The sequence below is a fragment of the Micrasema longulum genome, unplaced genomic scaffold (assembly GCF_059751315.1).
Source record: "Micrasema longulum isolate JH-2025_06_02 unplaced genomic scaffold, ASM5975131v1 h1tg002636l, whole genome shotgun sequence".
NCBI lineage: Eukaryota > Metazoa > Arthropoda > Insecta > Trichoptera > Brachycentridae > Micrasema > Micrasema longulum.
This window is the reverse complement of record NW_028279771.1, coordinates 27169-42444: the sequence shown is the minus strand read 5'-3', so window position 1 is coordinate 42444 and position 15276 is coordinate 27169. Positions and strand designations below refer to the sequence as shown.

General features: G+C 36.3%; 2 protein-coding genes across 3 annotated transcripts; one reads left to right on the top strand and one right to left on the bottom strand.

The window, feature by feature from the left end:
- Nucleotides 1-4363: 4363 nt before the first annotated feature.
- On the bottom strand, nt 4364-7690 carry Vps37B (vacuolar protein sorting 37B). Its single transcript, XM_088240905.1, has 3 exons — nt 7484-7690; nt 7231-7402; nt 4364-5125 (listed from the first exon to the last, which is right to left on the bottom strand). The coding sequence occupies exons 1-3, from the start codon at nt 7601-7603 to the stop codon at nt 4761-4763; spliced, it is 657 nt and encodes a 218-aa protein (XP_088097031.1). The 5' UTR covers nt 7604-7690; the 3' UTR covers nt 4364-4760.
- A 110-nt stretch (nt 7691-7800) lies between these two features.
- sqh (Myosin regulatory light chain sqh) lies at nt 7801-14457 on the top strand. 2 transcript variants are annotated; one of them, XM_088240906.1, is made up of 4 exons: nt 7801-7875; nt 9071-9269; nt 11455-11593; nt 12967-14457. In XM_088240906.1, exons 2-4 carry the CDS (start codon nt 9080-9082, stop codon nt 13163-13165), a joined length of 528 nt encoding a protein of 175 aa, XP_088097032.1. In that variant the 5' UTR covers nt 7801-7875; nt 9071-9079; the 3' UTR covers nt 13166-14457. The 2 variants fall into 2 exon arrangements, with proteins under 2 accessions (XP_088097032.1, XP_088097033.1); XM_088240907.1 differs by having other exon boundaries at nt 7801-8314; nt 12967-14433.
- Nucleotides 14458-15276: the final 819 nt, after the last annotated feature.

Genomic DNA, 15276 nt, shown 5'->3' with positions numbered 1-15276 from the left:
AAATATTTTAGTTTTGTTTAAATATAATTATGCATGAAAGAGATAAATTAAGGAACACCATATAAAATAATGAGAAACCTTCTTTGCGACGATAATATAAACCTAAAGCTGAGGCAAAGAATGGCCAAATCTTCGTTGGACCGGCAATATCTGTAGAGTGACATTTGAAAAATTGTCCAGGAGATAAATTAGACAGTGTGCCTTTTATTTATTTATTATTTTAGTCTATGAAAAAAATGGCAAACAAAAATATTTACAATACATACAGGCACAATTGAATAAAAAATTATTTCAACAGAGGGAAAAAAAAATTGAGAGGAGAATATGGAAGTCTAGGCATTTACAGAGCTTATGACCTGTCATTGGCTGGTTTAAGTGGCCACTTTACACGCTGCGTAACATTCACCATTCTGCCAATGTTTGAACATCCATATTTCCTCAACTCTTCCATCTGTTGACTTTTGTGAAGTAAAAGAGCTGAAACCTTTCACGTGGGTGAGATTTATCTGGCTGAACCAAATCACCTACTAGGCTTACCTACTTCTCCTTTTACCAGGTAGTTAAGTCAACAATGTTTGAGTATGTCCAAATGCTTGCAGGCTGGCCGGATTTCCTCCCTGGGGAGTTATATAGTTGTACTGTACAAGTAACAGTTTGGACTGTATTCCACAATCCTGTAGCAAGGGGTAGGTGTTGGCCGTGTCTCGCTGCCGTCGTCGCTCTCGGGGTCGTAAATCCCGAAAGTTATGAAGTCTCGAAATTCCTCTCAAGTCCGGTGTCACTGCGTAGGTCGGTGGAAGATACTGGTTCGTAGTCCTGGGGTGAAGCGATGGTCAAGTCCAAGGTGTAGATCCAGTAGTAGAGCGGGAGGTCGGGCGGGGTGACGAAATGAAACGATCAGACTAACTTGATGTCTCGAGGCGAACTCAATGTTTATTCTTTTAAATGTACACATTATATAGGGCGTGTTGCGGCTCCCGCTACCTGCGTCCGAACCGGCGTTAGGCCAATACGGGAGTGGGGGGGGAAATACCGCTCCCACTATACCCGGCCGGCGCGCCTCCCCCAAAGTGCATATAGGGAGGTGCCGGCGCTCGGCCCGGTCACTTCGCTGGGAGCCGCCGCACGCGCCACATCAATTACAAAATGCCTTTTTTAAGGCAGTCCTTAGTCTTTATACAAATGCATGTTAGGGCAATAACGGGTCAAACGTCTAGATTCAGGCCCTTTTTAGGGCCTGTAACACAAATTCCTGCTCTATAGTACCCCGGTATCGCTAAAGTCAGACCAGAAAGTGGAATATTCATCCTTTATTGTGGGTCCAACATTTAGCCTACAGATACCGGGGGCCCTAACTATATTATTGCATTTCATTCACATATTTAACCGTCCGTTACAATAGTTAAAACATTTTCATTTCAAGCTTTCAGCTCTTTTACTTCACAAAAGTCGACGGATGGAAGAGTTGAGGAAATGTGGATGCTCAAATATGGGCAGAATGGTGAATGTTACACAGTGTGCAAAGTGGCCACTTAACCAGCCAATGACAGGTCATAAGCCCTGTAAATGCCTAGACTTCCATATCCCCTTCTCAAATATGTTTTCCCTCTGTTGAAATACATTTAAATATGAATAACTCCCAAGGGAGGAAATCCAGTCAGTCTGCAAGCATTTGAATATACTCAAACATGTTTAAAGAAAATTAAAGCTAGGACAAAAAATGTAAAAATAATTACTACCTCAAGACAAGATCTGGTTTATCTTGGTGATTGTTTAAATTTAGTAAGACTTGCACCAAAAAACTCCAGATCTTGTCTCGAGTTTACAATGCGACACAATCGGGACATTGATGCATGCAAGCTATAGTTTGTGCTGTGCTGATCGAGGAACAGCGCATTATTATTTCACAACCCGCTGATCGGAACATTCAATGCAGTAAATATGGTACATCAATTAAGCCATTTAGTAAATTCAACATAAATATAGTCAATGTTATTTCTATGTTTTTGTAGACTTGAGATTTTGAACATTGACTCCATTTCTCGTAAGTGTAGTCTCCCCTCTCGAGGCCAATCACCCATACTACTTTTCTTAGCAAAATATGTTGCACTGATTCGATATGATTCATCCGGCCTGTATAGAAGGGAGACCAGATCACGGAGACATATTCTAGAAGAGGACGGACAAGTGAGCAATATAGTGATAAAGAACGTTTTAAAAATATATGTACCATGGGGAATTCCAGCCCAACCCGGAATTAAATTTAAAAAATGTTTTCGTGTAATATCTCAAAAATGCAAGCAAAAATAAATAAAAAATACTATTCATTTTAAAATCGTAAATAATGATGTCACTCCTTATATCTACGTGTAGTATTTCCGGTTTCCGCATTAAAGCCCCCCAAACCTTGTAAGGAACGTTTTGACCATAGAAAAAAAAGAGTATAATTTGTATAATTTGACATTTCAACCAGAGATTATGTCAACTTTCCAGGTTTTTTAAATCGAAACGTTCGTAAAAACAACCATAACATAGAAATGAGCAAATTACGATCAACTAAATGAAGTAATCAAAGCAATATTCCATAGACTCTTGTCAGTTTTGTTATTGGCTGGAGAAATACAACTTACCGCGGTCAGTAAAAGTAAGAACGCCAACCGTTTCATGACGTCACTACTGAAAAGTGACACACTGATTACAGTCATTTGGCGCGGTATTTGATAAATGTAACTTTAAAAAATCATATCTTTGTAAATAACATGCAAAAAAATAAATATATTTTTGCTTGGTTAAATAGTACGCTAATAGAAAAAAATAAATTAGAAAACAGTGGAATTCCTCATTATAACAAATTTTTGTTGAAACAAAATTGAATAATATTAATGAAGATTATTTTTAATAAAGAAAATTAATTCATCAGATATTTACGGCGTAACGACGAAATGTTATATACGGTCAGTCTACTGTTTGGTGAACTCTTTTTTTTTTTTTTACTAACTTTAACATAATTTTATCAAACAATAAAACCTTTTCTTGGTTTGTGTGAAAACCTTAGTTGGTCAAAATATTATGATTTGATCGTTATAATAATAATTGTTCCGGACGCGTACAATGTATATGTATAAAATATAATAAATTATGTATAAACTAGCTAGAATCCCCGGTATTTGTACGACTGAGTGCTAGGCTCCCAATAAAGATAAATGATTCACTTTCGAGCTTGGCCTCAAATATAGCCCTAGAATATTTAAATTCAATGTAAAATAATAAATTAATGTAAATAAAGTCCTAGAAAGGGTCACTGTGTTATAATTATCATGTCGCGCGCGTCGCGGCTGCCGGCGAAATAGCCCGTATGGGCGTTAGGCGCCCGTATTTACGAGACCCGCGGCCGGCAGCATGTGGCGAGTGGTGGTCAGCCGCCCCCACCACTCCAAGCCGGCCGGAGCGGGTCACGGAGCCCGATGCGCATCACTGTATAAGGTGTGAAAATGAAATCATCAAATCAGTTGAGTTCCTAACTCTGGACAGTTAACAAGTGTTTCATTGAGTTCTTCGCCCTGTTCGCTCTCCTGCACTTCGCTTCGCTCTGCCAGCTGACTGCCTTCGCCTCTCTACACCATTTGGACCGGGTAGAAAGTATTTTTTAGGGCTATTCAGATTGACTTGCGGTCAGCACAGTTGTGCCCCTACCTTCCGACTTTGTCTTTGACTCTGTCTGCGAAGGTGGCTTCTCGTTCTTCTGGGAAGCCTGACTCCGGGAGTTTACCTCTCGCATACATATATATGAAATTAATATACCGTTTTTCTCATGTTCCACTGTAAGGCAGATTTTTGAATGAATCAAATCATAATTATAATCTATGTACATGCCAAGAATGACGCGTTAAATGATTTAAGTTACAATAATTGAGTTTGTTCAAATGTTTGTAGACAAAAGACTGAATTTAATTCCTTTCGGAGTCATTAAGATTAACAAATTATAACAGGGATGGCGAATACTTTAAAGAAAGGAATATTAAAGTCTAGGCATTTACAGGGCTTATGACCTGGTCTAAGAAATTTAAAATTTGGAAAATTGTTTTCAGGCGTTGCCTAGTATGTGAAATAATTCAGTCAAATGAATCTCGTCACAACAATAAAGGTTTCAGCCCTTTAACTTCATTAAAATCAACAAATGGAAAAATTGAATAAATATGGATGTTCAAACATAGGCAAAATGGTGAATGTGACAGAGTGTGTAAAGTGGCCACTTAAGTCCTTTAAATGACTAGACTTCAATATTCCCTTTTTTTTTTTTTTCATTTGACTGAATTATTTCACATACTAGGCAATGCCTGAAAACAATTTTCCAAATTTTAAATTTCTTAGACCAGGTAATAAGCCCTGTAAATGACTAGACTTCAATATTCCCTTATTTAAGGTATTTTCCATCCCTGTTGTAATTTGTTAATATTATTTAAGTACTTAGACTTGTATTTGTGCAACTGTACATAAGGACCTTCCGTCTACTTAATCTTCACATTAGTTTGAAAATGCCCTAACAAGGCGAAACAATGGTCTGATGTTTTGTTTAATTTTAATATACTCAAATCTGTGTTTGACTTAATATTAAGATTAGGAAAATAATTTATGAGGTGGTAGAAAAAGAAAAAATGTATGTATGTATGTATGTACACAATGAAATCATTATATAATACTATTATTAAAATATCTTTGATGCACGTTTTGTTGTGCTTTGAACAGCTGAACATCGTAGATTAAAAGTGGTTTCTGTAAACTCCTGGCATGGGCATATTGAGAGGGCCAGTGGGATAGGGAACGCTGGACGGGGGGTAGAATCCGTGCTCGGGATAGGGGTAAGGGGTGTTCTGTGGATTACCGAACAGTGAAGGTTTGGGTTGCTGATGTTTGTTCCTTATTAGCTCATTCATCTTGTCTACCTTGACCTTGCGAAGGTGCATGACCTTCCTAGCTTTTGAAAACTCCTCCAAGAACTTGTCGATGTCCACCTCCCCCGCGAGGAACTTCTGCGCGATAGTCTCCGACTCTTCCTCGCTCTGGGCGGCGGCGGTTTCCAGCAGGGCCAAGGTCGTGTCCAGAGAAACTCCGCCGGATTTCGATTCTAGAAAATTGTCAAGAAATGAGTACTAGTTATTGATCGGCGTTAACTTTATGGAATGATAAACTGACTTACTTAACTCTCAAAAGACTGCTAAAAAATCGCCCTAGAAATGGTGCCGTAATGTCGTGTTAAATTAAGCATAAGACGAGATATTTTGAAATATAGGTATTTAAAAAGAAAAATTAACACATGTACATAATGTTTAAAAATTAATAATTTATTAAAATCCATACTCATTAAGTGGACAACTTTGTTTCTGCTCCGCACATGCAAATAACGTTGAATTGGACAAATGAAAAGTGATATATGTAAATGTAAATGATATATGTAAATGTAAATGATATATGTAAATGTAAATGATATATGTAAATGTAAATGATATATGTAAATGTAAATGATATATGTAAATGTAAATGATAACTGAGTGAATTGATAAACGCCGCTAGGAACCCGGTATTTGTATGACTGAGCGCTAGGCTCCCAATAAAGATAAATGATTCGCTTTCGAGCCTGGCCTCAGTAATACGGGGAGAATATAGCCAGAGTTTACTCTTTTATGTCTGTATTTATGTATTTCATATTGTGTCTTAATCGTGTTTTGTAAGACCCTGAAAAGGGCCTATATTGTATTACCTATTGTATATTGTATTGTTGCGCGCGTCGCGGCTGCCGGCAAAATAGCCTGTACGGGCGCTAGGTATTTACGCCACCTGCGGCCGGCGGAATGTAGCAAGTGGTGGGGGTGAGCTACCCCCACCGCTCCAAGGCAGCCGTAATGGGTGGGACGGCTGACTCACGGAGCCTGACGCGCACCGCTTTATAAGGCGTTTATTTTGTATTATTAAATCAGTTGAGTTCCTAACTCTGAACAGTTCAGACGTGTTTCATTCAGTTCTCCGCCCTGTTCGCCCTCCTGTACTTTGCTCTTCGCTTTGCTCTGCCAGCTGACTGCCTTTGCCTCTCTACACCACTTGGACCGGGTGGAAAGTCCTTTTCAGGGCTATTGAGGTTGACTTGCGGTCGGCGCAGCTGTGCCCCTGCCTTCCGACTTTGTCTTTGACTGTCTGGGAGGGTGGCTTCTCATTTACGCCGGGAAGTCTGACTGCGGCAGACGCGGGTGATGAACCAGCGCACACACGTGGTAACGCGTACGTTACACCCCGAATGTCCTGGTGTAAATAAAGAAACTCGGTAACTATGTGTACGTTTTCACGTCACAATTTTTTTCAATATTTTATTATATAGGGCGGATCTATGCATATCAATATGTTGATTATTATTATTATGGATAACTTATATAGCGCCGTTTTTGTAATATAATACCTCATTAATTTGATTTTAGCTTTTTTAATTTAAGAAAAAACAATGTACTTTGTCACCACATGCTAAGGATTTATTCAAATGATTTAGAGAACAAGTGGGTTTTAAGTTTTTTCCGAAACATCACTTCACTCTCACAGTTTTGAACCTCTGCTGGGAGAGCATTCCATGCCATAGGGCCTGCGACCACAAATGCGCGTTTGCCAAATTTAGTGCGCTGTTTGCGTAGATGTATAATAACTTTTCCTTTCGACAAGGATGTAGCTGATCTAAGCGTAAGACGTCTGTCAGCTAGTTCATCTGGAATGCAGAGTTTCCTTAGATATTCTGGAGCAGAGTTGTGCAGTGACTTATACATAAGCCAACGGAGTTCGTATTCCACCCTATGTGTAAAACGTAGCCAGTGTAATTCCTAAAGTAGTGGAGTGATATGACTGAACTTAGAGATTCCAAAAATAAGTCTCGCTGCGGCATTCAATACAGGCTGTAGGCAAGTCATTTTATTCATTGGTAGACCTGCGTAGATACCATTACAATAATCGACTCTAGATGTAGAGTCATGTGACCTCATAGCCACACAAAAGATAAATAAAAGATCACCTTGTTTTTTAGACCACACATGAGTTTATTACAAATTTTGAAAAGAAACCTAATGTTATAAATTACGTTTCATTTGTTTACTGCCGTTCTACGTTTCTAGGCAAAAGCAGATATTTTATTAATTTTAGGAAAAATGCCTAGAAAACACAATAAGATACGTTTCAGTGTATAAATTATTGACTTACTTAATTCTTCTAATTTTTCCTGCACAGATTTGCAAAGTTCCTCTCCTCTTTCGGAGCGATCCGAAATCTTTTGTTTGGCTTCTAAAAACTCGGGTTCTTTACTAAGATTGTACTCGGCTAGTGATCTATTACTCGCAATTAGCATTTCTTTTTCAGTTTCCCAATCCTTTATCTAAAATAAATTGCGTGGAAACATTTAGTAATTGCAATAATTAAAATCAAACAAGGAAGGATGAGTCACAGTGTGATTTACCTGTTTAATATCCTTTAAAATTGTTTCAAATTTGCCGTCGTCGTTAAGGATTTCTTTCAATTCGTCACTATTTAAATGCGTCAGCAGGCCTAAGGCTGCTGGATAGTCAGGTTGGTACATTTTTTGGTTCAAAGTTTGAATATATGATAAATAATTACTACCGAGAACGAAGAAGCAATTCGATTTGTCAAAATAAATGTCAAATGTAATATTGCCATGTAGCAATAAACTAAAAGCACTTTTCACGATTTACTTTAGTACCTACTCTAACTTGAACGTTGGGAATCGTATTTTCTTCCATATGGAAATATATAATTAGTCATCAACTGACAAATTTGTGGAATTTCAGTTCGTTGACAATCCTTAATTTTTCGTTGTTTGCATTTTTAAAAGTAAGTAAAAGAGACTTATATTGAAGTTAACTAAGTGATAGCACGATATTCGCTTATTACAGGTTTTTGTTTATCTAGCATAAATTATTCGAGTGCTGTATTTATCGCCATATTAGGAAACGTCATCTTCACCTGCGTGCATTCTTTGTGTTAAATGTTTATTTTATCGTGAATGCTTTGTGCAACAGTTCAAGTTACATGTTATTAATGTTTTAAATTTATATTATTAGAGTTTGAGATACTTTTATAAGCTTTTAATGCGTTTTAACTCGGTTTAAAGGCACATGTTGTCGGTGTTCTATTTACCCTCTCTTGAGATTCTAAGATTGCATTAACTTCCTTTTTGGGTGTGTTCAGTTCTCTGTAATAACTCGTTCGTCATTATCGCAGGCCGCGCTTCATTACGACTCCTATAAATACATTATTTGCCGATAATTCCGTGAGTATTCATTATATTATATTTTTCATTTCACAAAAACAACCCCACCTTTAGCAGTGATGATTTGAGAATATAAATGTAATTAACAGATGTAGGATGACGAAATAAAACTGTTTTAAATATTATTTCTTATCTAGATTATTGAAATATCCTTACAAAACAAGACGAAATTCAATTTTGAAAAATATAATTTAAAAAAAATCTTAGTAAATAAAATTTAAGAAATGTATGTCCGATTTGTTAACGATTTGTCCTTGTCATAACTCAACATTTTCTGTAAAAAGGCATTGTGCAGTATTGTGTCATGTTGTGTTGTGGCACTATCTGTTGATATCACTAATTAAAAAAAATTATGGACAGAATTACGTTGCGCCTGTGTGGCGTGCCACGATGCAGTCCCGATCTAACAATTCAAGTCTGCGCTAAAGTGATGGAGGGGGTTTATGGCGCGTCACAACACACTGCAACAATATGTTTCTAGAACCGTCTCGCCTCAACATATTGAGTCACTACTCAAAAAATAATGCTTGACCACCAAATGATATTGACTTTTTTGCATTAATGCAAGAATTCACACGGGTGTCTGGTTTTAGTGGCAGTCAAACACAAATTGAATGACGTACATTGCTCAAAATTTTGCTGAAGTCTGTTGATAGATGACAATTGGCGGGAGTAGTGTTGCTTTTCGAGTTACAACGCGAGTTACAAAAAAGTCCCGCACTTCAGGATCCACCCTCGTTTGTTTGTTGTTTCCAGTCACCCATCATGTCCTCCCGCAAGACAGCCGGCCGCCGCGGCACGACCAAGAAGCGCGCCCAGAGAGCCACCAGTAATGTGTTTGCCATGTTCGACCAAGCGCAGATTGCAGAGTTCAAGGAAGCCTTTAACATGATCGACCAGAACAGGGATGGCTTTATCGACAAGGATGACTTGCACGATATGTTGGCTTCTCTAGGTAAATATTATTCTAAATTAATTTTTAAAGCGATAACTTTGTGGTTTTGCTTATTAAATCATTAAACTACGTATTTATTTTTATAAAGCCTATAGCTAACCTACCGGCGTCGTGTTGTGGTTCCGCTGTAGTCACTAGAGCGCACGTCCCGGTCCACTGGTCGTAAGGTAGTGGAGGCTAGGCGACCCAGTTAAGTCTCGTTAAAGCCGGAGATATCCTCAGAAGGGCCTCTTACTTCAGGTTGAAGTTTCCAGTTCGCCGTGATCAGGAATCCGTAGGGAAGGAAGTTCAAAGTCCAGGGGGAAGCGAAGGTGTCAAGCGAAATGAAGTCGAGTAGAAAACCGGGTCGGGGAGTAGAGAGTAGAGATAAGTGAAAGCCAAACGTCAGAGAAGAAGTGATAGTTTTTTTTTTTCTAAACACACCTTTTATACTGTCGGTGCTGCGTGCCCCACCATTTACCCTGGCCGCTCAACATATACCAAGGTTCCTAATTCTAAATACATAATCTAGCGTGGTAGCGGCCCCTAGAAAGGCCGCTAACCGTGTTGATACAGACGTCAACCCGAATTTCCGGGTTTTGCTGGTTTGCGGATTTTGTAGTTGCGGTTGAGTTACCTTCATATACTTTTTCACTGAACCACAGTACAATGAATGCAATTACTTACCTTGTAATGGGATTCTTCCAACCTTATTCTCTCGCGGCAGGCTCTATCAGATGTCCCGTGGTCGACTAGGCGCTTGGTTTTCTTATATCATCATTCCTATAAAAAACATTCAGCAACAAATGTATCCCAGTTTGTTATTCAAATAAGATTTACATCAAATCATCAACTATGGTTCAGTCAGAAGTAAAATATTTTTTATTTTATGATATGTGTCCATACGAGTGGATCCTAAATAAAAAAAGTGTCCGCGAACAAAGACAAAAGAAACAACTTATAAAAATATGTAGTTAAATAAATAAGTATGACATTTGCAGTGAAATCGAAAGAGAACAAACAAAAATTAAGTTAAAACTGTACAAAACATTCCTTTCTTCCAGCCTCATTTCTTCAATTGATATTTTGCGAGTAATTTTATAAGCGGTTTTTAATATTGTAGTGAAATATATTTTTAATCCAGTTTGTAATATTGTGTCATTGATTTTATGAAACAGAATTATGAATCATAAATGTAAATAACTTACCTAAGTGATTTTTATGCATGAAGAAATTTGTGTTATATGCTTATTAGGAATTTGTTTTTTAAATACTGAATCATCAATGTTTAATTCTGGCTTTGATTTCCTTGACATGATTATTTCTATTTGTTCTGTATCCGGGCTGATGAATAATAAAGTTCCGAGTGTGAAACTGAACTCTGGTTTTTGGATTCTGATCCTGGAAGAGTGTTACCGACTTGATGTGTCTTGATGGCAATGTCCAGTATGACACTCTGACTTCTAATGATTCTTATAATACCTATCCTTTGCAGGAATTAAAAAAAAAAAAAAAGGACTGATTCATAATTGATTATCAGCTAATTTTAATACAATTGGTTTTTTAACCATCTTGTATAATAGGCAATGTATTCTTGAAAGGATAATTTATTAATGTTCTAATTTAAAAAAAATAAAATGCCTCGCTTGAAACAGGGTTTACACTAGAGATGGGCGTAGCAGTAACAGCTACTGTTTCACAAATTAATTAAACGGTTTCTAAATAACAGTAGCAGTGTTGGCAAAAATCTCGTATAAGTTTTTTTTTTAAATAGATAGTTTTTTAAGAAGCATTGTTTAAGTTGTGAATAATTAATATTTATGAAGTTTTCTTTGCATTAACAGTTTAACTTTTGTGTAAAACTTTTTTGGGAGAATAACTGTTTAATTTTTTTGACCTCTAGTTTCTACCCCAGCGAGCCGGATGTTATACAGATAAATCTATTTTGTACAGTCCATTCAAATCTTTGATAAAACTTTGCTTATGTGTGCGTGACCAAACTTAATACAAAGAAAATTTTGATGTTTACTCGGTTCACCGACAGGCACTAACACATTAACATAGATAGGCTTATTAAACATTCAAATGCACTGTACAGGTATACTCGTACATACAAGAAAAAAAATATTATAAATTTAATATGTTACTTCATTTGATTATTTGAAAAAAAAAAAAAACCTCTCAATCCACTGCCTTTTATTTGCAGGTAAAAATCCAACCGATGATTACTTGGAGGGTATGATGAACGAAGCTCCCGGACCAATCAACTTCACCATGTTCCTCACGCTGTTCGGAGAGAGGCTACAGGGAACTGACCCAGAAGAAGTTATCAAGAATGCCTTTGGGTAATTATCCACATTTTGTTTGTCCTTAGCCAAAGTTAAAATCGGTGAAGAAAAGAGAACAAATCATTAAAAATCGAATCTAAATGCAGAACTTATTAACTATGTTATAAATATAAAAATAATATAGGAAAGGGGAGGCCAAAGTGGAAAACATGACTTTGGCCAAAATAAATACATTAAGTAAATGTTTTTGTTTAGGATCTTCATTGAATTAGCTAAGAAAACTTGTATATTTTACAAATTATTTATGTATTAACGTACTTAGTCCATTAAAAAAATAGTAAACACATATCCTCATAATGCATACAGGCACAATTGAAATAAAACACAAATTAAATCTAGGACTAAAAATTAAATAATTAAGGACTGTAGGGAAAAAACGAATTTCATTCAGTTTTGTAAAAGGTTGGAAATATTCGAAGAAAGGAAAGGAACACTGATATGGGCCTACCTTTGATACGATAAGGATGTTCCTCAATTTTGGGCACTGGATAGTGAAATTTACTATGAATTATGCAACGATTTATGATAGCTTTTACAACGCGCGACGAATCCAAGAATTTTTATACAATCCATAAAATAAGTTTTCATATAAGTACACAATAAGAGATAATATAGACATGTTTTGCCTTATCACGAAGGAAAAGTGGAATGTCAAAAAGGGCGAAGTGGAATGTAGACAATTTTAGCACAAAACATATTTTTTTGCAATGATATCACCCAAAACTTGAGTAATAACGCACTACAGCTTTAGACACGCAATTTTGCTCTATTGCATAAGACAAAAGTGTTGCAAATTTTTGGTTTAACAACAAACATGTAACGGACAGTTTTGTCACCGTGCTTGTGATTCTCGACCTAATTGTTTTGGCTCATTGTTTTGCTGTAAACTATAGCTTACTTCGTGATTGATAATCTTTTGGCCATATTGGTTGCTCTGCGGCTGTAGCACGTTATTACTCTATTCCTAAAACCCTTGCACATCAACGCACAGTTCGAGAGCCCATTGTAAAAAAATATTTTGTTTGTTGATGGTTCTGTGTAAGGTATCTACGCAAAGGAGACAGCTTAATGTATTATGTATTGATGTTTCGATGTGCCAGGTAAGAGATCACTGCTTACCTGTTGCTGAATGGCCTGGAGTTATCTCCTCTTGTTTTGCTTGATATTTTGATCTTGTACTTCTCATTTCATTTTTCGGAAATATTTATTTTTCGTTCCACTTTGCCCTCAAACGATGTTTTCCACTTTGCCCGCTGATCACTTAAAAAGTTCTGTTCGAGTCGACATATGCAAATTGTGCGCAGATCTCGAATACGTGGTCAATCATTAGCGGATTCATCTCTACATGGATATTACTTTTATTTCATCAGGTGTTTCGACGAAGAGAACAACGGAGTTATAAATGAGGAGCGTCTCCGCGAGTTGCTCACCACCATGGGGGACCGGTTCTCCGATGAAGATGTGGACGAGATGTACCGAGAAGCTCCCATCAGGATGGGGGGACTATTCGACTACGTAGAGTTCACGCGCATCCTCAAACATGGAGCCAAAGAAAAGGACGAACAGTAGTGGCTCAAATATCAGTAGTCTGTCAAAAAAGAGTTGAGAGCGTCGATGTTCTTATTTTAAAATGTTATAATCACCGGTACAGGAATAGAACATCACCTTTTTACAGTCTGTCAGACGAGTTGAAACTAATTTAGGGCATTGACTGGTGTTCTAAGGTTTTTTTTTTACTGTGGATAACGTATATAGCGCAATTTTTGTAGGAATCCCTCGAAGACCTAAGTTATTCTATACAGTATTGAATTAAAATTTTCTTGAGATTCAGAGAACAGATGGGGTTTAAAAGTCTTTTTTGAATAATCACTTAACTCTCGCTGTCTGTGTCTTCTGCTGGGAGAGCATTCCATCTGTGTACAGATATAATGAAAGTGATAAAGCAGAAATAAGACATTTTAAAAAATATACCTTAGATTGATAATAATCAAACTGATAGTTGATTTAAAAAATTGTCTCCGTTTGGTAATTGTTACATGAAACTAAAATTATCAATCATATGTTTCAGTGGCTGTGTAGGGACAACGAAATGTTGCAAAAAAAATTACTACGGTTAAAAAGAAATAGGGGTTATGGTAACACTTAAAAGACGGAAGTACTTAAATAGAATGTCGTGACCTTGTCACAACAGATCACAAGACAAGGCACTTGAAATTTGTGTGTTGCCAACACAAATGTAGTTTCAATTTTTTTGTTCTCTTTACTCTTCTATGACAGACTGAATAAGCCTTTTATAATTTAGTACTGCCAGTGAAAAATGATGTAGTTTTGATTTTTTACTCTTTTTTGACAGCCTAACCATAGTGATCCTTCTATTTACACACATAACTGATGTAATACCATAGAGTATATATTTATTTTTTCTGGTTTTGTTTTTACAAGTACTTGAATTAGCCCGTGAAAAATAAAAAATTTAAAGAGATTATGTTTTGATTATCAGCAAATCGAATGTTTCTTAACAAAAATGAACATCTCAACAGAGATGATGAAATGTGTAACTTGCATCGGAATGTATCACGCCGATGTATGTGGATGGTTAAATATCGGCTGACGATGTTGCACTGTGTGTAAAGTGACTACTCAAACCAGGCAGTAATAAGTCATAAGCCTTATAAATGCATAGACTTCTGTATTACAGGAATACCATAATTAATAATTAAATTAAATTACACCCTTGGAAGGTTTTGGGAGCTCTGAAATCAATATTTTGTTACGCAAATTTCAAAATATTGTTCTTGAATTTTTTTCACTTTCTTTTTATCAATTTTTTGAATATAGAACTTTTTAATTTCAAAATACAATTCACTATTTTTTGTAAATAGAAGTTTCCTCATACATACAACTTAATCATACTTTTTAATGTTTTGTTTTGAAACTTTTAGAAAATATTATATAGTTTTATTTTATAATTTATCATTCCTTGACAGTATTTTAAGTAGATTGGCGTTATATTAGAAATGATCTGTTTTTTTTGTACTACATTGCCGTTAGGAACTTAGTATCTTTGTTATTTAAATTGAGCACTTTGAAGAGGCGAAAAATTGAATATAAAATATACCAATTTGCATTTATTTTTTACTGTCACGTAAATTATTTTGTAAATTACACATGTTACTACTGGTGGATTTTTATAAGCTGGCGCGTGCGCTATACTCACACATACGCGTTGTGTAGTATCCGTGAATAAGCCCATGGTATGACATTGCACAATACGCATTATGAAAATAATATCTGTCTCTCTCGCACTCAGACGCGCTTATGAGCGTGACATAGACAACTACTGCTTTATTAGTTGCTAATGATATGGTAATACAATATACATAGGATGCTTCTGCGTTCGTCTGAATTTCGCTGCGATTCTTAATTGTAAAAATATAATAATATGCACGAGTATTAAGTTATGGATTAAAAACACTGGTTTATAAATATGTAGGTATTTTCATTTAATCAAATCATGAATAGGTCGATTATGTAGTTATGGCGCTTTCGCAAAACTTACACAAAAACATTTTTAATGTACAGAATACTGATTTTAAAAATCTTGATGTTATATATTGTTTTATTAAATGTTTTTAAAAATCTCCTTTGGATTAGAGCGAAAACAATCACTTAAGAAAATG